The 27,740-nt window shown below is 40.1% G+C and overlaps 1 protein-coding gene across 4 annotated transcripts; it reads left to right on the top strand.

The window, feature by feature from the left end:
* The first annotated feature begins 6,013 nt into the window (after window positions 1-6,013).
* On the top strand, window positions 6,014-26,990 carry rnpc3 (RNA-binding region (RNP1, RRM) containing 3). Of its 4 annotated transcripts, none has more exons than XM_085418343.1 (16): window positions 6,014-6,083; window positions 6,913-7,063; window positions 7,163-7,210; window positions 7,305-7,414; window positions 7,553-7,642; window positions 10,752-10,863; window positions 11,507-11,575; window positions 13,558-13,700; window positions 14,596-14,721; window positions 15,107-15,252; window positions 19,235-19,432; window positions 21,448-21,542; window positions 22,203-22,261; window positions 24,232-24,364; window positions 26,439-26,516; window positions 26,662-26,990. In XM_085418343.1, exons 2-15 carry the CDS (start codon window positions 6,917-6,919, stop codon window positions 26,505-26,507), a joined length of 1,545 nt encoding a protein of 514 aa, XP_085274469.1. In that variant the 5' UTR covers window positions 6,014-6,083; window positions 6,913-6,916; the 3' UTR covers window positions 26,508-26,516; window positions 26,662-26,990. The 4 variants fall into 4 exon arrangements, with proteins under 4 accessions (XP_085274469.1, XP_085274468.1, XP_085274467.1 ...); XM_085418342.1 differs by having other exon boundaries at window positions 6,045-6,241; XM_085418340.1 differs by having other exon boundaries at window positions 6,046-6,827.
* Window positions 26,991-27,740: the final 750 nt, after the last annotated feature.

Raw genomic sequence — 27,740 nt, 5'->3', positions numbered from 1 at the left:
ATTATTATTATTACAAAAATAATCCTAATCCTAATAATAATCCTCCCGGGGCAGACCCAGGACACGCTGGAGAGATTATATCTCTCGGCTGGCCTGGGAACGCCTTGGTATTCCCCCGGATAAGCTGGAGGAGGTTGCTGGGGAGAGGGAGGTCTGGGCTTCTCTGCTTGGGCTGCTGCCCCCGCGACCCAGCCCCGGATAAGCGGAAGAAAATGGATGGATGGATGGATGGATATTATTACAAAAAATTCCTTAATTTTAAAAGAATACATTGATACACTGTGCAGAACTTTTTACTGATTTTTTAGGCCGAGTTTTTGGCTTACAGGCCTTACTTGGGCATAATTTGACCCTTTTATTTGAAAATCTTGGCCATGGTTAAAGGGCATCCACCACTGTACCAATATAAAGTCATGTGAAAAAGAGTTACTGTGTGCAGTCATGTGTAAAACTAAGTACATCCTTACTGTTTCCACAGCAATTAAGAGGGTAAGTAGCAGTCAGGTGCGATTAATCACAAGTATTTGGTCAGTGATCATCAGCAAATGTGAGCGCCTCTATAAAAGAAAAAAACTTTGGAACTTTGTTAAACTTGTTAAAGCTAATGAACAACTCAAACATCAGCACAAACACCTCATACTCGCCGTCAGGCATGGTGGTGGAGGGGTGATGATTGGGGCTTGTTTTGCGTCCACATGACCTGGCAACCTTGCAGTCATCGAGTTAACTTGATGACTGTACACCAAAGGATTCCAGAGTTGAGACCATCTGTCTGACAACTAAAGCTTGTCTCAAATCATCCAGCAGGACAATGAGCAACAAATCTGCTACAGAACAGCTGAAAGAGAAAAAAGTCCAAACTTCAACCTGATTGAAAAGCAGCGGTGGGATCTTAAGAGCGCTGTGCACAAATGAATGCTCTCAAACCTCAATGAACTGAAGCAACGCCGTAAAGAGCAGGTGGCCGAATTCCTCCACAACAATGTGAGAGACTGATAACATGCAATAAATATCACTGTTAAGCGTTGTTCTACAAGCTGTTGAATCATGAGGCGTGTTTAGTCCCATGGAAGTCTGTTTAATGTGTATTGACTAACAGGCAATAATAAATTGCTATTTATTTATTTCAGCGATTACCATTTCACACAATAGTTAAATTCTAGTAACAATCAGTCCTAGTTACTGGCAGGTGCCTCTGTGAAAGTCACGACTTACAACACACAAATATATAAATAGTGAATGTTTGTTGTTTGAATATTTACTGTGGCTTCTACACTTCTATAACCATGAATGACCGGAGCGAAAGATTGCTGCTCTAAGAGAGAGGAGAGCGAAGACTGTGTGCTTGCATTCCACACCAATCCGAGAGATGGCCTTTGTCAAACACACACATGCAAAGTTTCAAACAGACAGACAGGAAGAGGAAGGGATTCAGCTGCCTGCTCTGCATGCAACTAGCAAAATGAAAGCTAGGTGCACTCACTGTGAAAGGAATAGTTTGACGTTTGGGCAAATATGTTAAGTTATCTGTCACATCTTCATTGTGAAGCCAGAGCAGACAGTCAGTTAGAATACTTTAACCCAGGGTTGGGAAACGGGTAACTAGGTCTGTCTATACTAAAGTAACAAAGACTATTTAAAAAATATGTATAAAAGGAAATTTCAAAAAACAAACAAACAGACATGTCTCAATCAGCACCACCAAGTCTGATGTGACATATTTGTACAAGCACAATAGAGGCATGTTATAGTGGAGTCTAAGTTCTTCAATGCTGTTTCCATGATGGGTTCTGGAAATACACACTATCCCACCACAGAGCCCCCTTTTGCCCTGTACATTGCCCCCAACCATGAAAGAGTCCATTTAAAGCGTCAGAGGCTGGGCATGACCTGAGTTTACTGTCTAAGGGGTATTAGCCTAAATCCTTGTGTGTCCAGTCAGGGAAAACTGGTCATGGGGAGTTGATGAGGACTGTAGGACCCTGTTGAAGGTGCAGAGCCTGAAGAGATTATTTTGCTCCCAAATTAGTTTGAATTTCTGGGCAAAAACACTCATCACATATGAAGGAAGCGTGCGTTTTCTTATAGGTTTATTTGAATTTATTCGGATCGCTCTTCCAGCTGAAATGCTGTAAGGTTCTTTCTTTTTTTGTTTTTTCAGGTTGTCCCTCAAACTCACAAACAGGAGTCGGTGTGTGTAGTTTCCAGTATTTTTCTTGTGTGGGTAGAACCACGCAGGAAAGTATTTTGGTGGGCAAACTCGGGGAAAAAAGATACAATACTGAAGAGGCAAGTAGAATTTCAAGCATTCCCCTAAATCCTTGTGCCTTCACTTTAAATAGCCAGGAGAGAAACTGTGTCTGGTAGATTAACATCAACATAAAACATAATTAATTCAACACAAACACCTAAGCAAGGTCACTTCATATCGCATTATAAACTATTATTGTAACATCTGACTAAGTAAAGCAGCAATTTAGCGAATTTTTCAAAATTTCATTTTTGCTCAGTTCAGGTCATATTTGGTCCATAAATAAGGATAAAAGTGCTAATTCTTTGCCCAAACAGGCCCGGATCTTCACACCTCAAACCTAACCATAATCTGGTAACTGGCACTAGGCCAGAACTTCCTAACTCTTGGTCCGCTGTTGACAACACAGCTGAGTACCAGGAACAGCACGGTTGTGTGCTGGTCCCTTAAAAAGCCTACACACAGCTTTGCAGACCAACACTGTGACCACTGGGTTTAGAGTCAAAAACTGCTCTTCTTCACATTTTTGCTGTTGTTGGTGTTTTAGCTCAGCCGCTGATGAAGTGAAGGAAGAATATACAAAGAATTATTTTATAGTGAAGAGGAAGAAAGTATTAAAAACAACAAAAACTTGCAGTAAACTGTCACCGTGTCTCTTTCTAAGCCAGGATCACTGTCACGTGACTTACAGATCTCAAGAGGTTTCACACACCTGTTTGGGCATCTTGGTCACAATCCTTACACCTGACACTCACCGTGTTTTTTTTGGGGGGGACTGCTCAAAAGTACATCTGCAAAGGTCATTCTGACAAATACCTACACAAACGCAGTACCACAAATCCCGCATTAGCCTCATTTAGCCTCAGCTAACTACCCAAATCAGGATATCTCCTTAGGATTTAATATCAGTGATTACAAATAGAAAACCCCTGCCTCTGGTCTTGTTCATGCCTTAATCACACGTCAAACACCATTTCCACAACACTGTTCATCACCAGACCTCACCTGCCTGTCCTGCTCAGCACTGACAAAAGCATTTATAGTTTTTTCTGTGCAAAGACCAAAACGCATTGTTGTTGTTGTTGTGTGGCAGGAGGGGGGAGCGAGCCCACCTTGTGCCAAGTCTACAAGAAATTTCATGAAGTAGAGGAAATCAGAAGACTACAGATTAAGTCTGGGAGATTTACAGGCTTGTTGTTGTTGTTTGTTGTCATGTTTTAATACCACACTGATGGCACAGCAGTAAGAACTTACATACACTTTTCCAGAGGATGTTACTTTAAGTGGACACCTTCATATATGCAATGCTTTTTTTTTTTTTTTTTTTTTAAATACTGAAATACAGTTGACATATACTATCCAGATCAACTCAGCTCATGTGCCATGATTGTTATTGCTTTCTACTGCTTCCACCAACCAGTTTCCTGGCTGTAGTAACAAATGTCGAGTTAGCAGGCATAAAAACTATCAAAATGAGCTTTGGAAATAAAACAAACAGTAATACTGTGTTTTCTGAGAGAGACAGAGAAGCAGTGCAGCAGTGATGGAAATAAAAATAATAGATCTAACACCTCCACTTAAAAGGAGCATGCTGCTTCTATATTGAGCCTTAACGTCTCCAAATGACTCTGTTTGATTTTCCAATAAATCACTGAAAGGCTGCTAAGCTTTTTTTCTTTTGGGCTGAAATGAGAATCTTACTCTGCATCCCAAAGCTGTAAGTGTGTCTGGATGAGAGGATTGGCTAAATGACAAGTAGGAGCATCAATATCTCCCACGGGGGCCTCTCTGCATTTAAAATGTCCTACTGAGAAAGACAGGGGCCTTTTTCTAATTGTGTCATTTCCTCAGATTTCTTACAGAGGCAGCCACAGCCTTTCATCGTCATCTCTCTCACTACCTGAAACTCTTTTACAGTTTTAGTAGTCCATGCCCTGCTTTTCACCTCTTTCCTTAAAACCCATATGTAGGGTGGGGCTTGCATTTTATTAACGGTGCGATTGAGCCACCTCTGATATGTCAAACATCACGATTTCATCACAAATTATTAACAATCTGCATCTTTAGTCCCTGAAATAATGCTCTCAGCACAGTCAACAGATACTGAGTCAGTGCTCCACACTCCGCATTTTTTCTCTTTCTCCATGCAGCAGCCACATTCCCGCTTCCTCAGGCTGATGTGTTACACTGGAGAGGGGAGGGAGGATCGAGTGTCCGCCGTTCCTCCCATCACCTGTGAAATTTCAGAGCCAGGCCACGGTGAAAGGGGGTATTGTGTCCCCCTGATGAGGAATGCCCTCGCGTCGCTCGTCAAAGAAAAGGCCTCATTTGGCCAGGAATTTGGAGGGACCTCGAGAGGTGTAGGGAGATTTTCTCAGAGGTGGGGATAGGAACCTGGATGTTTTCACGAGGCTGGACAGGAGAAGGACAGATCTTAACTTGAGTCTCTGTGACAGTAACAGATCAGAATTCATACAATATAAACAAACAAGAACACTGTAAACTTGTTTTTCTTAGAAAATGGTCAGTTACATTAGACAGGTTTTTTTGTATTATTAAAACACGCTTAGCTTTAATCACATCGCACTGTTTTGTTTAATAATAAAATACAATATAACTGTGGCTTAAGGGAGAATCTGGAAGTTACTGCTGAACCTGCTTAGAGCAGTCAGACTAATCAGAGTCTGATGTAGTGAGTATGCCACCTGCTGGTGAAAAATCACCACTAACGCATTATACTGCATAGAGCTGTGAATTTATTGTGCCTCTGAATTTTTTTATAGCATTTATACATGGATTGTACTAAATGATATAGAATCCATGACCGGGAAAGAAGAAGAAAGTGTGTACTTTATTGTACTTTTGATAGAGCAATTAGCATAAAAAAATATTGTTTTCAGCAATTTTGTAACAAATTTCTATGAATCGATATCTACGTATTGTGATTTAATAATTTAAAAAAAGAAAAAATAAGATTTTTTTTTGGTACAGGAAGCTTAAATATGCTTCTTCTTCTTTTTTTAAATCGTAATGTATCGGCTGGACGTGTGGGTGCACAAGAAACCTCGAAATGAGCAGGCACGCTGACAGGTTCCCGTATTTGTTTATTTCCTCGATTTTTGTCGTTGTATTTTGGAGGTAGTCATTGGAAGTGTCCACGTGCTCTCACCTTTGGCTTGACGAATTTAGTCATTCATTGTAACCACTAGAGGGCGATAAAAACACGCATCTTCAAGTAGCCATCTCTGTGGGAAATGAGAAGGTATCATGTCAGTCTTTACTGTAACACGTTATCGGCTTATTAATTCGACTGCTTTGCTCAGGTTTGCCTCCCATTGTCAGTCTTCACTTGAAGCCACTAGTGCGCATCATTTTAATACTTAAATCAGTATTAAAATGATGCGCACTAGAGGAACAAGGAATACAGAATGCGAGCTATAATTTAAGTTCATCTATAAAACATGAGACCAAAACTAACCATTTATTGTTACCGTGTATGTTCTATAGTGGTCTAACTGAATGACTACACCAACTACTTCCGGTATTTCCTTCATAATAAACACTAGAGCTTTAGCTTTCAAATAAGTGATGAAAGAAGCTTCAGTGAGCTATGTATTACTATCAAATATTACATATTAGTACTTTTTAAAATTATATTTACATATATGCGTGTTCTGTACGAGAGTCCCGGAGGAAGGGGGACTCGCAAAAAGAAGTTAGGCATTTTATACTCCAGTCCACAGGGTGGCGCTAATGTACATTCCTGATGCTGTCAAACGTTATAAGAAGAAGAGAATACGGAAGTGGGTTTGTTTACTGGCTGGTTTTGGAGGCAAGTTTCTGATCAGAAAGGTTTATTGCGGTTCGGAACTCTGTTTTATGTTTTAAAATCTTTACTTTGGTTCTCGAAAGTGTCCAGAACATATAAAGGCTGAGATAAATTAGCTTAACGTTAGCTCCGTGTAGCACCAGCGTTAGCGGCACATTACGGTAAGGACTTAGTCATCGTGGAGTAGAGCAGCTATTGGATGAAAGGCATATTAAACTTGGCTTTGCTAGTGGAAAAAGCAGCACGTCTTATATCGCTTCACTTCAGCTTTTTTTTTTTTTTTTTTTTTTTTTAATGACCATAATTCATTAATTAATTCGGCATCATTTGTTTAAATAAATACCAACGTTTTTCTATAAATGAGCCTAAACCTAGTACCTCAGCCTGCAGTCACGCACATTTCTCATTGTCTTTAACGATTGCTAGGGGTTGAACAGAGGCTTGCTCAGCCTGTTAGAAGCACGTGTCAGATGTCCAGTCTAATACATCAGCGTTAGTATCAGACTGATGTGCTGCATCTGGTGTAACCTAAATCTTCACTACTCGTATGGTCACAGGACTATTATATATGATTGTATGCGAAGGCTGGCACCAATTTAAACGATTTAGATATTGAACATAGGGCCGGTCAAAAGCATCAGTGGGGCAGACAGTATCAAGAGGCATTGCACCACCAGTTAGCCTGTGAAATTGCTCTTTTAGGTGAAAGGTTGCTTATTAGGTAGTGGTTATCACTGGACACAGGAGGTGAGTGCTGCTCACTGTTGGAGGTTTGTGAGCTTAACTTGCTGCCATTTCTCTTGCTGCCATTTCTCTTACTGCTGTCCTGCAGCAAAATGAATGAAGACCCAGTCCAAACAAACTGCAGTAAAACACTGCTTGTCCACCACTTACCAGCTGAGCTCAGCGAGGAAGAGAAGGAAGACCTCCTGAAGTATTTCGGAGCTGAGTCAGTCAGAGTCTTCTCAAACAGGGGCCGCTTGGTACGTTTCTCCTCACCGATTATCCCATGAGCTGTATCTCACATCCTGACATTCATTTGAGTTGCCAGGCAGTCTGAACATGTTTGTCCATTTCCACAGAAACATGCAGCCTTTGCAACGTTTAGGAGTGAAAAGTCAGCGGCAAGGGTAAGCGTTTTGTTTGAGACTTCCTCTGGTTTTTCTCTCACTTTGTCCTGTATGGTCTTTTTCAGTCCCCTTAACATCTTTTTTTTTTTTATAGGCTCTAAGCAGACTCCATCAGTTAGAGGTTCTTGATCAGACACTCATTGTGGAGTTTGCAAAAGGCCGAGATCACATAACAGTGCTAAAGGACCCGCCTGTGTCAGAAAGGTGAGCTGTCTGAATAACCCCGGGCTGCACAGACCTTCATTCTTATGTAAATTGATGGACTGTTAATGCCTCTGTCAGTTAACAGCAGATGATTGCATCCCTTGTAGTGGTCTGAACCTCCCCTCTGCCTTTCTGTAGCGGTGAAAATGTCAAACAAGAGCAGAAGAAGCAGGAGAGTAAAAAGCCAAATATTCCCATCATAGAGACGGGCGTTGCACCGAGTCTCGGGTAAGAATGAAAGCATGTCATCATGAAGCTGGTGTGACATGAGGGAAGGAAACATTTTATTTTTATCACTTGTTTTGTTTTTTATTTTATTTTTATTTTTTTGGCTGATGTTATTCTCTAGTGCATTATTCATTAGATACCTTGTAGATTTCTAGTCTTTGTTCTTTTTGCCATTTTGTGGGGTTAAAAAAGAAAACAAAAACACTATATTGCATTCTGCCTTTTGGTGACAGGCCCTGTCTCCCATTACCCAGAGTTTGTGAGTCATTACCTGCCCAAACTCTGTCTTATTCGATTAAATATGCATGTGTGACACATGTTCTCCAAACTGCGGTCAGAGTGTTGCCAGTTTGGCTATGCAGAAACTGCCTGGAGGCTGGCTGACAGTAAACCTGGATGAGAATCTGAGAGCTGTAGTTGGGAGCTGTCAAACGCCTTGTGTCCAATTAGATAGCCAGGCTGCCACTGAGCGCCTGACAGGCCGTCTGTCCTGCCAGTTGGTGGGACCAGGTGGTCTTTGATACCTTTCACTCAATTTCTGACAGTTTGTCTTGCTGCTGCTGCTACAGCAACCCAGACTTAAGAGCTTCATATTCTAATACTAGTCTGCACAAACTGAGAGAATGTGCTGTCTGGTTAGACGAGTATATTGCATTTAGGTGTGTTAGAGCTTGTAGAAAGGTTGGATTAGGGACAAATTGAGATGTCCTGCTAGCTGCACTTGCTGGTTATTTTGAGCTTGAGTTCACCAATGACGGCGTATTTTAAATCTCCTGTACAGCAAAAATGTGATTGCAGAAGGAGAACTCTGATGTTTTTCACTGTTTTTCACTAGTCTTTGGTTCCTTTTATGGACTAAATAATACATTGAGGGATATTAAGTGAATTTAAAATACATTAATCTGTGCTTTTAAAAAAAGGGGACTCTAAAATAGTGGTCAGCTATGCTCATTTTCTTAATTCAATCATTGTATAAGCAGAAAGGCTAGAACTGCATTTTGTACACATTTACATTTTTGCAATTTGTTCTGTGGCAAATTATATGCTAATAATTAAGAAAACAATTTTACGTTGTTTTCTTTAGAAGAAATAAGTAAAGTCTGTTTGAGTAGGTGCAAATCAGACAGACTCATATGCTGATGCGTTGCAAAACATGTATTGTTTTTCCTGGCCATTAATAATTAAAGAGCAGAAGGGGAGATTTTAATCATCTTGCAAATTTCACATTGATGCAAACTGGAAAAAACTGAGCTGGGAGAGGCATACAACCACAGTCCGACTTTATCGGCGACCCCTACTAGCTGTTTGCTGCTAGCGACCAATAATATTAGCTGCATTCATAATGGTCGGTAAGGGAACGTTTTAAAAGTAAAGAGGAAATGGGAGAAACACCCTTCAACTATATTATGAGTGTTGATGTTTCATAGTTTGCCCACCAGAGGGCGCTTTGCAACATCCCTGTTTTTCAATTTTAAACACAAGAAGCACGTGTTTGGAACCACAAGCACAACAACCAGCTGATCCAGTCAAGTCGGGTAAATAAATGACTACATGTTGCAAATGTTTGGAAAATCTAAAAAAAAAAAACAGTGGTTCAAAAGATCAGAATGACTTTTTAAAATCCTTAAATATCAGTATCGGTCGGGCTCTGTGGTTAAGTCCTTAACTTCAGCTTGCTTTCATTCTAATTGGAGAAGTTGTGGTTGAGCGCTGGAACAAAGGAGAAATGTTTGTGGGGAAAAACATCTTGCTGATGACGTGGCTTCAAGCCGCAACACAACAGAATCTACATTCACTAAATCAAATGATGACGAAGGTGAGTTGGAGTGCTGTTAAGGCACCATTTACCAGGCCTCCGCACCTTTAACTGCTGTTTCTAGTGGCAAATTAAATAACTCTCTCCTACCTTCAGTCTTTGCTCATTAGTCTTGAGTGTAGGTGAATTTGTTGTCCCATGCTGTGTAGATTGGCACCTTAAGAAATCTATTTCCCGAGGACCAACCTTGCTGTGCTGACACGGAATGGCTTGTGCTTTTAATCTTAATGACAGGCCTCCTAGCAAGAGGTAGGGCCACTGCCTGGGCCACACACTGATGTGTGACTGTTTTGACATATAGTCATGTGAAGAAGTTTATCCCATAAAAAGTATTTGAGAAAGCAAACGCGTGATTATCTTTGAACAGTGCTTATAAAAAGAACAAAAAACAAAACAGGGACGTGTTACATAATTGTCTGCCAGTCTCTGACATCATCTTGCTTTAACTTTTGACCAATTTATATGCAATATTCATTCATTCTCAGGATGTTTGAGGGTTTTCTTGCATGATTTAATCCCATGATTTCAGTGGGATTAAATCTGAGCTTTGACGAGACCGTTCCTTCTCCTCTACCTCTCCGTTTCTCATGCCGAAACCATTTTTTGGTGGATTTGCTGCTGTTCTTAGGATCATTATCCTCTTCAAAAGTCACTTCTGGTTCAGCATTAATTCTTGGAGCAGATGGCCTAAAATGATCTTCAAGCAGTCCTTGGTGTGATGCAGACTTTACAGTTGAATCAGAGACTGCAAGGGACATGCTCCGTAAAGCCATAAACTAACAGCGTAACCCCAAAACACTGTTTTTGATTTGCTAGTACAGAGCACATTATTCCTAAAGGTTGGGTGTTTTCCTGTCTGGTCACCGGCCAAGCGTGGTTTAGTCCTTTCTAGGATTTCTTGGCTTCAGACCGTTTCCGCCTGTCGTTCCCCAGAGCAGACTCGGATCACTTGTGCTTTAATCTGGATTCCAATTTTAGATTTGAAGGTGAAGGAGATAAATATAGAAGTGTACATGCTTCGTTCCCGTTTGACTGCTTTGTGTATAGAAATTGAGAAAATGACTGAATTTGTTTAGAGTACATCACCTTCATCTGTATGCACTCATTTGAAATGGATCGAGTGTTTGCTCCTTCAGATGTATTCAAAACGCCAGTTGTTTCCACGCTAATTTCCATACTTTTTTTTTTTTCTCGTGACTGTTTTTCAGTGAAGGCTTTATTGTGTTTAAGGCAGAGAGTTGCAGGTTTAAACTAACACTCTTTTTTTTTCCCCCCTCTCTTTGTCTCCTACAGGTTGAAGTTTCAATCAAATCCCACTTTGAAATATTTATATCCACCACCCTCTAATGGCATTCTGACAAATATAACACACGCCCTCATGAGCGTGCCAAAGTTTTATGTTCAAGTGAGTAAACACAGCTTCCTTTGTGTGGTTTTATTTGTTATTTTACCTTGATGCGCAGATGCTGGCCATAATAATGATGTCCCTGTGTTCATTTTTGGTAAGTGGGAATTAGTGCAGGAAAGAAAAAACTCAAGCTAATGTGACAGCATTTCGAGTCCGTACATTTATATTGTAAAATAGGAATATGATTCTGGAATAAGTGTCCCAGAGGTTTTTGAACTGCATCCAGGCTCTTAAAGATCAAACAGCAAACATTTGCCTTTTAAATCTCAATTTGGGAAGCAAGTATTAATAATAAACCATAAGTGGGCGGCATGAGTTATGGGTTTAACATTTCCCTGGGAGCCGCGCTGCCTGGATTTTAATTGCTGCTGTTCCCCGTGTCAGCAGCTTGGTGGTGCTAGTGTGTTTCGGAGAAGCTCTCCCGGTGCTCTGCCTCATTGTAGGCATCTCACTCGAGCCTCAATCTCACCTTGATCCTCGTATTTGTATGCGAAAGCCTGGAAATCTGTTTTACATATGGAGCCCGAGTTTCCGGCTGCCTGTTTGAGAGCGGCAATATATATTTATATTACCTGCTCTCTCCCCCCAGCCTGTGCTATGAATTTTCACTGTTCTCAAACTCATATCTCAAACTATACAGGTACTTCATCTGATGAACAAGATGAATTTGCCATGTCCTTTTGGCCCAATCACAGCCAGACCACCCATGGTAAGCTTCTGTACACCATCACTGAATGTAAAGCTCTTTCCAAGTGTGTAAATGTGAAGATTTTTTTTTTTTTTTTTTTTTTTTTTTTATAAAAGCAGGTGTTATGTTTCACAAAATGTACTTCTGAGAGTTAGACAGCTTGTTAAGGCAGTAACACTCAGCTGTGTGTCTTTAGGTTGATGAGCAGAACTATAGATCCCTACCTTTCCTTAACTTTTTGACTTTCCCAAATACGGAGACTGAAAGTTCTTAAATGTAAAAAGAACATGTTTGAGCAGTAAATGTGAGCACTTTTCCCAGATCAGCCAAAATATTCCTACTTTCTCTCCATTCATAGTTCATATTCTTTTTTTTGTCAAAATGCACATATAAATATACAAATGTACTAGTTAGCTTGTTTATTAATCATCAGAACTTTCATGTGTTCACGTCACACTTTCAGATGCAGGAACACTTTGGTATGATCAGTATTTCTACACTGAGTACTCATAAAAGGTATTTTATGAGTACTTTATTCAGACACAGTCTGAGTAAACTAATAATACACAAACAGGGAAAACTAATGAGTAAATATTCACATTCAGAACTTCTCCAAAAACTACTTTGAGTTTGGTGTTTCAGTAAAGCAGATGCAGGTGCTGCTCTTCCCTCAAATGATTGGTTGGCATGAACCATACCTCAACAAAATCACAGCAGGCTTTATACCCAAAGCTGGAGAAGGCTGCAACGGCCGTTCTAAAGACCTGAGTGCTCATCAGTCTGCAAAGTGCATACAAATAGGACAAATTCAGGACAGGTTGCTACTTTAGCTGAAGTGGAGTGGGCAAAGATCACACAAGAACACAGTGTGCAGTCCTGCAAGAAGTGAAAAAACAACCCGAGGGTAACATAAAAGTACCTGCAGAAATCTCTTGGTAAACTTGTGAAATCCTTTTTGATGTCTCAACTGTTAGAAAAGCGCTGAGAAAGAATTGTGTTAATGGAAGGACACCCCAAAGCGCTACAGTCCACAAAAAAGGTTTGCAAAATAGGAAAAGAGAAAAGAAAATCAACCGCCTGTCCCAAAACACTTTCCTTTGCTATCATTGAAGGAATAATGAATTTTACAGGAGAAATGCAGGCAAGAAGTCCATGCCCTGAAGTTCAGGGGAGGTTGGGTGATGCAACAGGGCAGTGACAAAAAGCACACGAGTAGATCAACAGAAGGATGGTTAAAAGGATGAAACTCGCAAGACAGAGACCTGACCTTAACTCGGTTTTCATTCTGTGGCATGACCTGAGGAATTGTGTTTAATCAAAACATCCCAGAAATATTGATGGACTGAAACAGCTTTGTAAAGAGGAGCGGTCCAAAAAGATGCCAAAAACCATTTGGAAGTGTCAGAAGCAGCTACAGCCAAGGTCTGATGGAGGCTGCTGCTATTAGAGGGTCCGTTAATTATTAAAGTCAGGCTTTCACTCGTCTTTTCCAGCCTTAGTGATTACAAAAGGGTTCATATACTGTACACATGCAAGCAAAGCAGCAAAAACAGCAGAGACAGAGAATACAACAGAAACTTTACATTTAACTGTATGTAACTGACATGGTGGTTCAGAAGCAGAGCAATGATGCTCAATATTCAAGGAAATTCCAATGTTCAAAATGTCAAAGTCATAGACAAAAAAAACAATTGATAGGATGTGAAGGGAGAGATCCTCTCTCATGCAAAATGTTCGGGAATGCTGTGTCCAGCTGTGCTAGGAGTTTCCTTTTTTCCTCTGACACGTTGGTTCTATTGTGCGCTCATTTTCTTACATTTTATTAGTTATTAGAAGCTGGTCGTCAGGTTGCTCAACTGCAAAAATAATTGTTGTTTTTAGTACCGTAAAGTCGTCTCCTTTGACTGTTGTCGAATTTAAAATATCTGTATTTAATTTAAAATCAAAATCAGCCATCGCTTCTCCCATTTGTATGCTAAGCCATGTAATTTTCTTTCCCGCAGTTTGAACTCCTGCCTCCTGCTCCACCCATCCCCATGCCTCCTCCCTTCCCTCCCGATTATCCCCCTTTACCAGAGGAGGAGATGGAAATGAGCAGCGAGGAAGAATCCGAGTATGAGAGTGGAGACGACGAAGACAAAGAGAGGTGAGGCGACGACAGAGTGCAGCACAAACACTGTTTGAGACAGTCAGACTGGCTTTCAGATAGTTTTGCACCTCATCATAGCTAACGGTCATGCCGGCGTATTAACATATTATTCATCAGTATTAATCTTTCTAGAGAAAAGATTAGTTGCAAACGTGTGTGGAGACTTTCACATCTGTATCTCACTCCCTGTCATATTTTCTAAATATGCAGAAAGCTCGTGTAGATCCACAATTGTGTAAATGCAAAGATTTTCGTGTCTGACTTTTGCTCCACTTTAGCAGCAGGTGACAAACTAAAGGGCAAATATGAATCTTTGAACCTTACATCGACGGCGTTGGCTGGCTGTCAGTGGAATGATACTGGCATGGTTTGGGTCACTGCCAATCGATATGAAGTTGCTCTGAGTGATCACCTTTATGGTGTGATGAAACATTCCTGTCCTGATGGGAGTGGTATCTTCCAGAACGGCTGTGCCTCCAGTGTTAGGGTCTGAGGATGCTGAATGGTCTGATGAGTAAAAAAAAAACTAGTGTGAATCATATACTATTGTCTTTGCGGTCACCAGGTCTCCTCCCTAGTTGACCACCTATGGATGATTTTAGACTGACGTGTTATAGAAGATAATCACCAAAGTGATGTCCCAGCCCTCCAGCTGAGCTCCAGAGACCTGGAAAATCAATGATCCTTCTGCACATTTACAAATCAGAATATAAATTTAGAGAATTTTTTTTTTTTTATACATTTCTAAATCTGATTACAGCAGATATTTAACTATCCATATACATTTGCAAATGTGTGATTACAGTACTAGCTTCATAGATTTTTTTATTTTTTATTTTTTGGACCAAGTTGGACGATTTCCCCCTTATTCCCTATGCTTGGTTTATTTCAGGATTGTTCGTCTGATGGGCCTGGTCAACCAAGCATGCAAGCGACCCTTGAGACCAAAAACAGCTTCAAAACGAAAGAAGCCCAGGATCAAGGATCTACTCTATGCTCCCAAGCCAGACTCTCAGAGGTAGACCAAAGGCACTCATGCATGTCACAGTCCTCACGCATAGCTCATCTCAGGACAGTATTCACAGGCAGCTAAAGAGAGAGGGCAAAAACCTCCAGATAATAAGTCTTCCTCATAAACACAGCCTCGTGCAGCTTGGAGACTTGTTGTTTCAGCATCACACACTCACACACTCCCTTAATGACAGGCCACAAACTCTGTTACTAAACTATAAATATACACAAACACACAGTCTCCTGGCCACATGTTTGTGGACTGGGAAATATCTCAGGTTGACCAGAACAAAATATCCTGAACCGTAAGGGGCTCAGGAGCTCAGTTTTATTGTAGGTTATTTTTAGAGATTGCAGTAGAGGGTAGCAGTGATTGTCTTTGTTGTCCTCAGTGCTGCGACTCTGCAGCCCTCGGATGTGTTTGAGCAGCCCCACGCCGCCGGTCCGAGGAAAATTGAGTTCCGCATTTCAGCTCCGGATGTAGCAGCTGCTGTTGAAGGAAGTAGGCCAGCTCAGCCTGAAGACGACGAAGGCAAAGGTAATCCTCCCTCCCACAATTTCTGCTGTCAATTATGTTGGCTAGTTTTACTGGATTGAGCTTTTTTGTTGAGTCATGACAGTTTCCAAGCTGATGCCTCTGAAACTGAAGATCGAGAGATATTCAGTTTCGAGTAATATAAAGAGGAAAGCAGGAGGAAGTTTAGAGTAGTTAATCAGTTGTAGAAATTCATGATGGGTTTTTTTTGTTTTGTTTTTTTTGAAAAGGACAAACAGAGCTGAGATAAAGGAGCCTGCCATTGTTGAAGGGTAAAAATAACTGTTTCACAGAAATGGTAACAAAAAAGGTACAAAAATGAAATTGAGACTTTTTGTCCCAGTTATCAAAGTTATTGTTGGTCCTTCTCTTGACTGAACTTATTTAAGTTGTACTGATGACGCTGGAAAGATACAGTTCAGCCAGAGTTACTGTTTGAAAAGGAAATTGAGATAGAAGAAGTCGTCCATCAACCACAGGTGGCTTTGCAAGACCGTAATTAGTTTGTGTTTAGTTATGCACAAGACATGAAAGCTTGAGGCACAGACGATGATCAATGTAACATAATATGATTAAAGGATTACAGAATGACAAGGATCATTTCACAGTAAATTATCTGTTTTTAATTTATTTACATTTTAAGGTACCATCCAAATGCTTGTGCTTAATTATCACAAGATATTTATTTATTTTTACTTTTAATCGCTGCTTAACTTTTAGTGCGATTCCAAAGAGGGATATACAGACCTTTGCTAAAGGTGGATTTAATACTTCCAACTAGGGCTGCTCGATTATGGCAAAAATGATAATCACGATTATTTTCACTGAAATTGAGATCACGATTATTTGACGATATTTATTTAACCCTTTAAGACCTACTATAGAACCAAGTCCACCAGAGCTTATATTATTTTTATTTATTTTTTTTACATGCTGTAGTGCCATTTGTGGGAGCATTTCAAGTTGCTATACAACTGTTATAGCCCATATTTTAATAATATGGATGCATTAAGTCCATAGTAATTACATAAATTGCAAAAAAGTGCAATAAACTACAAAAAAAAATTGAAAATCGCTTTTGTTTTGTTTACATATATTTCTACTTGGAGAAATTTAAGAGGTTTATCCCTCAAAACTTTAAATACAAAAAAAGTTGCAAAAAATAGTTTCCCACCACAGGAAATTTATTTTGAGTGTCTTCATAGTTTTATTTTGGAGATACAGCAATTTTTATATACTGCAGGAAAAACAAAAAACAATCCTATGATGCAAATTTGCAAAGAAAACAGCATGTGCATCATTTCACTGTGGGAAGTGTTACGAACAGCTGATAGGAATGGCAAAGCGTGTTTCTGGAATATTATGTTTTTGTTCCTGCAAGCGCTTTTTATGCAATTTTTGCAAAGCTATATGTGGGACGAAACCGTGACCGAGGACAAGCTGATGGCATCAGATGTAAGTACAACTCCTCCGGTTTCATATGCAAAACAAATTATTGCGCTAGCTTACACGGTTCAGGTTCTACAGGGATTTAAAAATAGTTACGCAAAACGGAGCGTGCTGCTCTGACCGGCTTTAAAGGGTTAACAATGACTTTAAAAAAATAATATAAAATAGTGTGCAACACCACTGAAGTTTTTTTTTTTTTAAACTCTTTTCAACCAACGGCAGTCACTCTCCAAATAACTTCTGCTTAGCTTTCCGAGCTTCCCTCGGGTCCCCTTAATCAGCGGTCTCCAACCTTTTTTGCGCCACAGACCGGTTTATGCCCGACAATATTTTCACGGACCGGCCTTTAAGGTGTCGCAGATAAATGAGGGAGGGGCTAATAATCGGCTCAGTCATTTTTAATGATCGTTGAAAGCCCAGATCGTAATCGTGATTAAAATTCGATTAATTGAGCAGCCCTACTTCCAACAATAAAATATGATCTCTATAATTTGCTTCTTCCAACCTGCTGCCAGAGCTATAGAGCTCTCAGTGAGTTACTAATAAACTTTATGAGGATGTAGAAATGTGGTAAAGGTGAAGAGCAGAAACTGTAGAAGGAGGTAGGACAGGTCATCTACTAATCGGAAGGTTGATTCTTTGATCCCAGGCTGCTTCCAGTCTGCATGTCAAATACCTCTGATCAAGATCCTAACCCAGAGCTGCTCTCCAGTGCACCAATGAATGTGTGTGCATGTTCGACAGAGAGCACGTGCATGAATAAAAGTGAATGATGAAAGTTGTGTTTTAAATTAGCATAAGCAGTGTTAAAATATGACATCATTAAGAAATGAGAAGTGGCAGCCATGACAACTATGTAATGATGCAATGTTAATTAGTCAGTTTCCAATGTTGATTGTGCTAGTTAACCATGATCACACATAGCTTTCAAGCACTTTCTGTCATTGACACATGCTGATGGATGTATTGTCCATGTCCTGGCCACGGATATTTCAGCATGTGGATTGGAGAAGTCAGGGATCAACCCACCGGCGTTCTTTATGTGGATGACCTACCCGAAGTTTGCTTTTCCCCCTCTATTTATTAAAAAAAAAAAAAAAAAAAAAAAAATCCACATGTGTACTGAGCGACAGATGTGGAAAATTGTTAAATCTCTAGCATGTGAGAAACAAAGGCTAAGTTGTATTAAGACATGCAAAAAGCTACTTTTATAGTTACCGTTAAGATAAATCAGACCAATGCTGCAGTCTCCAAATATATCGCAAAAGTTTAAAGATGGGTTTGCTTATGTCCTTCTGTGCAGCTGAGGCAGTGTAGGGATTTAGTTATTACTATACATCATGTTTATTATCACACTGATGCAGGAGGTGTTTTGATGTTCCTATTGACATAAGTTAAAGCCCGCACCATGGACGAAGTCGCAGCCAAGTGTTACACAGCAGTATATCACGGTAGAAACTGCCACCAAAAAGGTTTAACCATTATCTGTATGAGCAAATGTCATTGAGGGCACAGTCTGTGTTACTTGTCAGCTGTGCAGTTCCCTGTTTGCCTTATCTCCCTGCTCTCTAGCTACAACTTCACTCTCTGGCAAGTCCCTGCGAAGTAAAATAGATCTCAAAGTCAAACACAAAAGATTTCCTAAAGGCAGGGGAAAGATAAACTATGACAGGTGGCTTTTTGGATTAGTCTTGTTTTGGGGAAGTGGAGGTGTGGGATCCGATAAACAAGCTATTTAAATGAAAAGGGGAGGTGGGGGTAGATAAGGAGAAGGATAATTTTAAAAGCAGCGATCTAGTTCTCTGCAGAGAGTGTATCAGAAAAGCTCCCCAACGCTGCTTGCTCCAGTGCACACACACATACACCTTGCGTGGGTGACAACTCCCCCCACCCTCCTCGGATTTGTGGAGGCTCACTGCTCTTAGTAATTCCATCTACAACGTGTGTGTGTGTGTGTGTGTGTGTGTGTGTGTGTGTGTGCTCCTCAAAAGAGTTATCCTTCCACCGCCTTTCAAACTCATGTTTGCAAAACAGGAGGGAATTTTGATTACAGTTCTTTATTTCACAGAGACTGAATGTGCTTATGTTTGCTCGTCTTCCAGTAGTCAGCGCCACCAAGTTTAACCTTCCACCTTTTTCATTATTTCTTTGCCTTATGAAACCCTGTTGTATTAATCCCGACAAAGAAATCATTATTTCCAACTCGGATTATACTGATGCCACAGTTAGAAATTTAAATATCAATATGTTAAACTAATTGTGACCAAGAGGATTTGCTTCCACCCTCCCATCCCCATCCAGAGCTGGTGTTGTTTACTGAAGAGGATAAACATTTTGGAAGTGATTATTTCACCATCTGCTACTGGTAAACACTTTGAAAACCTCAACTGTGCTAGAGGGAGAGTGTCATCCTCCTGTTTTTGATACCATAAAGCGGTTGAGCAGATCTAACCTAGTGGCACATGAGAAATACGTGCATAATTAATGTAACAATGTGATACACAGGTTTTAGCACGCTTACACTTTTCTCCCTTAGCATCGTCCATTCAAGTGGATCAGAGCGAGATCAAGCCCAGCAGCAATGAGGAGGAAGCAGAGGCTAAAGGTTTTGGGAAGCTTTACTTCAGCACGCAGGCATCAAAGCAGCAGGAGGAGCACAGCGACAACGAGCAGGATCTCGTCTCAGATGTCATCTCGAGGAAGGAGCTGGAGAAAGGACGGCTGTCAAGAGATGGTAAATGTAACGCACAGAAATGTGACAGATTAAAGGAAAAGGCAACAAAGTCTCTTAGTAAAGGGGTTGGGCCACCTCGTGCTATCAGCATGTCATCGATTCAAAGTCTTTGTAAGGATAAAATGCATAGTGTGATGCAGGGTGTGATCTAGTCACTGCAAAGGCCACAGGATCTGAGTCACATCATTTTCATGCTTACCAGATTAATCAATCAGTAAGAAACGATCCAAAAATGCAGTTTTAGGTTAGCTATGTGATTACAGTAGTCACTTTTTCATGGAACTGTTGTTCTGTTGGTCCAGTTTATTGTGCATCAGCTGCTGTGTCAGTTTCCAAAAGTCCTTGCTTTCCATTTCAAGGAGCTGTAATATATTCTGATTCCCTCCTTTGTTTAGATGCGAGTAGAGTAGAAGCAGTAGATACTTTGAAATGCATATTAGCGTAAACTGCCAGTTAGCTGAGAGGCATCATGGCTAAAACAAAAAAGAAGTGCAAATTGTGGAAAATCTGCCTTGAAAGAAATCCTTCACAGAAACAGGAGTTGGTGGTAAATATGGAACAGAATTTTCTTTTGGCATTGCAAAACCCTGCTTCTAATTAGCTTCTACTGACTGTGACTGTCTAATATTACACTCACCTTTTTTTGAGTGCAAAATATCAAAGCATTCAGCGTCAGCATATTGTTAATCTGAAACATTTTAAGACGAGATAAGGGAGTAAAGTAACATCGTTCTCCCTGTGTAGAATCAACAACCTAGCCGTGCAGTCTACCTTTAGTGGTTCACATGTTTGCTTGGCAGGCAAAAGGTCACTGGTTCAATTCCAGCCCGAGTTTACCACCAGAAGGTAATTCCAGACCCTTTGTGGGTTGCGTTGGGAAGAGCGTCTGCCGTAAAGCTGCCACATCAAACATGCAGAGCTTCCCACTGCGGCAGCCCCTTGTGACAAGCGAGCAGTCGAAAGTAGCTTGACTGTAATACTTGTTGCCGCCGATCAGTTCCTTCCTAGATACTCTACAATCAGCTGTAAGTGGTATTATTGCAAAGTGGAAGCGGTTAGGAACCACAGCGTGTCGGCAACAAAGTGGCAGCCACATAAATTTACAGAACGGTGGCGCTGAGTGCTGAGGCGTATAGTGGCTAAAAGTCACCAACGCTCTGCTGACTCATAAGACATCAGCTCAAAGACTGATCTGGTAGGTGGCCCAGTGCTTTTGTCTGTCTAGCTGTTGGGGTGTGTTATATAAAACTTTGAAACTTCCATTACTCAGGAAGGCCAAAAATGATCAACATTACTGACATTAGCAGGATTGTAGGGATGATGATGATTACAAGTCATTTTCTCTAATGAGGTTGTGATTTTAAGATTCCGTTATCGTAATTATTTACAATTTATCCAGTGACTCACAGACAGAATTATCATTTACAGGTCTACTCGGCTTTGCAGGGCAGGTTAGCTTAAATTCAGCTTCAGGGCAGAGCTGCTTTCAAATCCTGCTGTTTAGTTGAATAGGTGAAAACACACCTCCAAATAAACACTGACATTCCTCTGGCTCTGCTGTCCATTTACATAGGTTTAAATGTGGAAAAATGCACATTTTCATGTATATTTAAACCATTTTATACAACTTGTTTTGTTTCTCCCTGGCATGAGAGCAAATTTGACAGAAAGGTAGACCTTTATTAAATAGTTGGGCTATCCAACCAATACTTTGTCTCACGTTCTCTGACGCCGTGTTTTTAGAAGCACGTATACACCAGCTAACACACGATATGCCCAATTACACTGAAAAACAAGTTCATACATGTAATCATTGCTTTAAAGTCATGGAGCTTCTAAGCCTAGTTCTTTCTCAATCCTGTCTTAAATAAAACATTGAGCGGATGGTATTGAGTTGCAACGACTTTGAATTTATTTAAATTTTTTGGTATAGGCAGCCCTGTGATCCTTTGTACCTGTTTTTTTTGAAATTCACCTTGCATCAAGGCACCCCCTCCTTCTCTCTTTTAAAACAGAGATAAAAAGGATGTCTGTGTTTAAAAATTATGAACCTGGCGAGCCGACCTGCAGACTATACGTGAAGAACATTGCAAAGCAAGTGGAAGAGAAGGTAGGTCCAATTTTAGCTCTTTGATCCACTTTTATGCGGTTGTTTGGTTCACTGGAGTTGTTTCGTGAGAGTCTGGGATCATCGTCCTATATATTAAATTGGCATAGCATCAGTTATCTTTAAAAATGTCTTGTTTTAGAAGCTTGATGATAACTGCTATTGCATAAAGCATATAACAGGTGCCACTACCTCATAAAAGGTGTTCTTGCAATGCATTATATCAGGATGATGTCATACATTACTACTGTTTGACCCTATGCTTCCTGGGAAAATGGTGATATTTCTTCCCTTACATTTGATACGGAAGCTGTTCAGTGAATTCGCAGGCCTTCTTAGCCGTAGCTCACAGCTGTGAGTAACGGCCCTGGTGAAGGTGAGAAAAAAGGTGGCAGCGAAAGTGTTCTCTGTGTGGGCGTCTCTGGGCTCACCTGAAGGTCAGGCTGCCTTAATCTCCACCGTTAACCTCCCGGCTGTGTCGAGCTGATTTATCCAATAAGCTACTTTGTTGCCTTCTAGTTCGCAGAGAGACTCAATTAAGTGCGAAGCAAATGTGTCATCAACATTTTGGGTTAATATTTATTCAATTTTGTAATGATGCATCACAAAAAATAAATAAAATCCTAATCATTTTTGCTGCTAATGTTTATTATTTGTCTTCAGGAGCTGAAGTACATCTACGGGAGATACATTAACCTCTCGTCAGAAGAGGAGAGAAACATGTATGTTAACATCAATCCTCCGTATCATGTCTTTACTTCATATTAACACAACTTGTGATTCACTCCCCCCCCCCCAAGTTTCTCTTCATGAGCTATTTTTTGACTCTAGCAATTTGTCACTTTCTCTTGAGAGTTTTTAGTTATTCATGCTGACACTGTCTTGTGTTATTAATAAGTACCTAAACTGATGTAGAGATCATGAGGGATGTTTTTATGTTTGTGCATCAGCACTACTTCAAATGAATATTCCACCTGAGTCATCAAACCGAGCTTATGTTGAGGACGGACTCTGAACACAGATTCAGGTGATAAAAAGGAAACTGCAACTCTGCGAGCCAATCAGTTTCTCACTTTAGTGACCTGCTTGGCTTTTTTCTTTTTTCTTTGGCGTTTACAACAATTAGTGACCTCAACACTTTTGAAAAAGAGTTCTGAACACCAGCTTTTTTTGCAACAGTGAAAACATTTTGAGTGTTTAAACTGCGAAAATGTTCAATTTCAAGGGGAAAAAAATGAGTCATTTGGAATTTGAAGGCAGCAACATGTATAAGAAAGTTGTTGTGGGGCCATGTTTAACATGGTGTCGCATTCACTCTTCTTTAACAACAATCTGCAAACATCTGGGAACTGAGGAGACCAGCTGTTGGTCTGCTGGGAGAGGAATGTTGCCCCATTATTGTCTGATTTAGAATTCTAGCTGCTCAACAGTCCTGAACTTTCATATTTTCCTGTTGGCTTTCATGTTTTTTAATTTTATGATATGCAAAATGTTTCCAGTTGGGGAAAGGTCTGAAGTAATCTACAAAGATGTTTGTGCAGGATGCAGTTTAGCATCGTATTGCTGAAATATGCAAAATATGTTGTTGTCTGTATGAGAGCTCTGTTGCTCTAAAACCTTTATATATGCATATATGGGGTATGCAGGGTGCATGTTTTCCAAAAATGGTGACCTGCCGCTTGCGCTGGAGACATTCACAGCTGAGTGCAAAGTGGTGGGAATAACAATTAGCACCTCCAAGTCTGTGGCCATGGTTCCAGAAGAGGGTGAAGTGCCCACTCTGGGTCAAGTTCAAGTGTCTCTGGGTCTCGTTCATAAATGGGGGGAGATTCAAAATGAGCTAATGTTTTTCTTAAAATGGTACATTTTTTACCTTCAAATATTATATATGATTTTTTAATATCCTGTTTTAAGTTAACTATGGGGGTTTTGAAAATTGGGAGATTTTTGTTTTTAATTGTATTTTCAACAGCATCTCAGGTTTTTGGGGAATTGATGATTTATGCAAATGACAGCTTGTCTTTAGTGAATTCAAATAAACTGTAGCACAGAAAAGCTGGTCCTAAGAGAACTAAGGTGAACGTGAGTGAATGTTGTCACTTGATAACTTAACCAGCTGTCTGCAGCTGCTCACTCACAGTCAGCTGTGCAGCAGCAAAATTAAAGACAGCTTTCTGTCGTCTCTAAATTTCTTTGTCATCACAGTTTTAAATTGTTAATGTGTGTGATTACACAGCTGTTTGTCATTAACATGTACTTATATTGATGAAGTCAACCTTAAAATAATGATTTAGTCAGCTACCTTTTTCTGTCCATCTGCTTACCTGATCTTGCCAAATGATTAGAAATGAAGAAGAGAGATTCAGTGTTTCAGGTTTCACTGTGTGCTGGATAGACATGTTGTGTTCAGTGTAGTTAGACATGCCTAATGTTTTGGTAGTAGACTGCACTTTAATACAGAGTTTCAATTATTCTACCAGCTAAATATCGACTCAGTTGAATCAATTAATTGGAATAAAAACCTGCAGGTTGCTGGGTCTCACTAATGCATGGCCGACAGCCGCTGTTTTATGAGCTCGCAGGAGCAGATAACATTTTCCTTTTGTAACGCTGAAAAGCCAGAGCTTAACGTTGAGTCGACCAGGCCACAAGCTTTGAATGATAATGATGTGTCTTTATTCCTGTTCCATAGGTTTGACATTGTGTTAATGAAGGAGGGGCGGATGAAAGGGCAGGCCTTCGTCGGACTCCCCAGTGTGCAGAGTGCAGAGAAAGCCCTGAAGGAAACCAACGGCTACGTACTTTATGACAAACCTCTGGTTGTTGTATCCTTTCTGTCAGATGAAACAAAGACAACGTGTGAATTCAGGTTGCACTGATATTTGTTTGGATTTAAAAACGTAACCATTAGTGTGCATTATTTAGCATAACAATACAGTGCAGGTAAAAACATGGTAAACAGAAGGAAGTGATCTAAGTGGCTATGACATGTAAGTGAACGTGCAGAAAATGGTACAGACATCAAGGGGTAGTTGAGAGATGATTTATCAAGTGGGCACTTGCTTTCACAGATGTGCTTTTGGCTTTGGTCCTCGGTACCTTCAGGAGGATATGGTCTAATATCTGGCAGCTCTGAACCACCACCTGTTTTTCTTCCTCTTTCCAGAGATAACCATGCATCAACATTTGAACTTGTTTAATGGAACAAGGCTATTGACTTTGATAGTGTTTTAATGTGCATCCTGCACCCAATTAGCTTGTCGACAGCATATTAGTCTTTCAGCTCAAAGAGTGAACAGAGATGTCTGCAGCATAATTTACTTCAGGTGTTGTCCTGCATTCAGCTGTGTTGCAGGAAAAATAAAAAAGAGGATAAAATTTGTCTCTCAGTATCAATTCAGTTTTATTCATATTTATAATATTTTAGCCACTATGTGATTAGTAAAATGTGGGATGGTCTTTTTTTTTGGTTGCCGGTATTTTTTTATGTCAGAAGATATCAGTATGGGAATGCACTTTATTTATTCCAAAAGTTTGGACGTTATTCCAAAGCAGGAGAACTGACCTTGCTACATATCCAAATACAAAGTAGCTCAGAAAACTTAAAAAAAACATTCAGTGGGAGCTAAATAAATAGGAAATTAAAAAAAATTCAATCTAAATAAATTAAAATCTGAATATAATGCAATAAAAGATTAGTTGATGGAGCAGTCCAAGCAGCAACAGCAGTGTTGGGAGAAGCTCACTTGGCAGGCTGACCTGAAGTTGACATGTTAACTTTGTTACCTTTCACCTTCATTTCTGATCTCTGTGTCAATCTCAGCTGCTTGACTCTTTGAGATTGCATTTATTGGTTCCTCTTGTGTGTAATGCTGTGCCTTTTCAAGTCTGTTTGATTAAAAACTAATTTGATGGAGGCTGCCAGTAAGATTAGCTTAGCATAAAGCAAGGGCCAACCAGGTAATAACAAACAGCTGTGCCACTTGCTATTGCACCATTCACAGTGGCTGCTGGCTACACTGATAAGCTTGGTGTCAACGTTCTCATCCAACTCTGAGCAAAAAATTAAGTTTTCCCAAAAATTATTTATATAATTACTGCTACTGTAAAAATGTTAAGATTTTTAATCCCAAATTTTGCTCTGGATATTAAGTTATACGCTACAATTATTATTGTATAATTAGTCCTTTATTCTGAGAAATGTTTCCTGGATTGGCTTGTTTGCGTACGTTTGTTGTAAAATGAAATAAGCATGTACTCATAGCTTAAATGTGATATTTTTCTAGTCTGTTTGCAGTATCAGAAAGTGAACAGAGGTTCATTCAGGTACAGATATCTTTAGGCAGAGGACAGCCAGTCCCAGTTTGAATTCCCTGTCATGATTTTTTTTCAGTTTGCCTGAGACTGCAGTATGGCACTTACCAAGAGCTGCAAAAATTAGTAAGCTTGAAGAAAACCCGGCATAAAATCCTCATATGTTTTAGTCTGAGGTTTGTTAGCAAAAACACTCCGGTCACAGTCTTCCACACATTTGGATCTCTTCTCTTTATTTAACCTGCTACGTGAGGTGAACTGTTTATCAGTCTGTATGATTATGGTTATGTCACTGAGTAAGTGAGGCAACCTCAGGAAACCAAGAGACCCAAACTCTTATAAGGTCAATTTTGGCCAGAAGTCTTCTGGCATTTATGAACAAATAGCTGAGACCTTTACTCAGATTAAATTCATGAGGCAGTGAGTGTCACAAGGAAGAAGGCCGATGTGGCCTAAAGCTGCTCTGTGCAAGTTCAGAAATAAATGACACTCCATGGCTGTGAGATAATTAATGAATTATAGATTGCAGTAGTACATAGAATTGAAAATATTTGCTGCCCCAGACCTTAACTCTACAATTCTCAGCAATTTGCTCGATCTGCAAGACCGAAACAAGACAACACAGCTACCAAGAGAGGGCCAAAACAGAGGTGAAGTCAGCAGGTGAGCGATGATATGGTGATGAAATGATAATATGGAAATGATTTGCCTTTTCTCATGATGCCACTGTGCATATATAGAACAAGCCTTATGTTTATTGCAATGGTGTTTTCGCTTCACAATTATGTTTACACTTTATCTATTCAAGATACCAAGGCTTGATATTGTGGCCCAGCAGAACCATTTGTATCCTTATTGTGTCATATCCTTTGGGGAAAAAATGAGGGTGGAGCGGTTTAACTGCAGATATTGTAGCACAAATATATTATTATAGTATAGCTTTTTTTGGTTTCTTTTCTTTTTCTAGCCTATTGTATCTTATGTCTTTTTTTTAGCACTGACTTTGTAACCATAAGCTATTTTTGAATCTTAAACTTCTTCATTGATTTCTGCCCTTTTTGACTGAATTTCAGGTGGAGGTCATCAGAGCATGTTTTCTTCCTTTCTGCCATTAAATACAATATTTTATTAAAATTATTTTTGTCGTGGTTTATTCCAATCATCGCCTCAAACACGTGTCAGCATTTGCGCGTACACTTCAGTCAAACTATCATTACTGATTATCTTTAGTCCCAAACTTGAAGTCCTGTCAGCCGAGTAAATACAGACTGGGGAAGGTATATGAGATCGAGATTGGCTCTGAAGCAGATGGTAGGCTGTCAAAACAGTGGGGGGGGAAAAAAACCCACAGTCCTGAAGAGACAGCAAACAAACCAAACAGATTGCTGTGTGTGGAAAAATTGCTGGGACTGGGTTAGCTTACCTTTACAATCCCTGGCTGGCTCCATCTGTGTGATTATAGAGAGTAAACCTTGGAGGGTGAACTTCTCCCCTCAGCAGCCATCATATCTAAAGATTTGGAAATAAAATTGTTTTTTGTCCTCTAGGTATGAGCAATACTGGAAGTGTGCTTTGGCTCACGTCAATCACAAAGTAAAGTTTGTAATGTCGCTGATATTTAGGCATCAAAAGAAGAGAAAACGTTAATCTGATGATGTGAGAAGATTGTCCTTATGTTAAGCTTTCCCCAACTTGGAGCGCTTTAAAAGTAGATGCAGAGCAGCCGAGGGACACCTTTTTACAATGCGTCAGATCCATACAAGGGTTGCATTGTATCTTTTCTTGTATTCGCTCGAGCCGTTCTTCTCAGCTTGCCCACACACAGTAACATGCGAGCCTCCCGTAAACTGGTGGTGGTGTTTTTCTTTCTGAAAGCACACGGATGTA

Source organism: Rhamphochromis longiceps, linkage group LG9 (genome assembly GCF_057381845.1).
Source record: "Rhamphochromis longiceps isolate RC_006_pf linkage group LG9, R_longiceps_female_GT1.1, whole genome shotgun sequence".
Classification (NCBI taxonomy): Eukaryota; Metazoa; Chordata; class Actinopteri; order Cichliformes; family Cichlidae; genus Rhamphochromis; species Rhamphochromis longiceps.
This window is presented reverse-complemented; position numbering and strand designations above follow the sequence as displayed.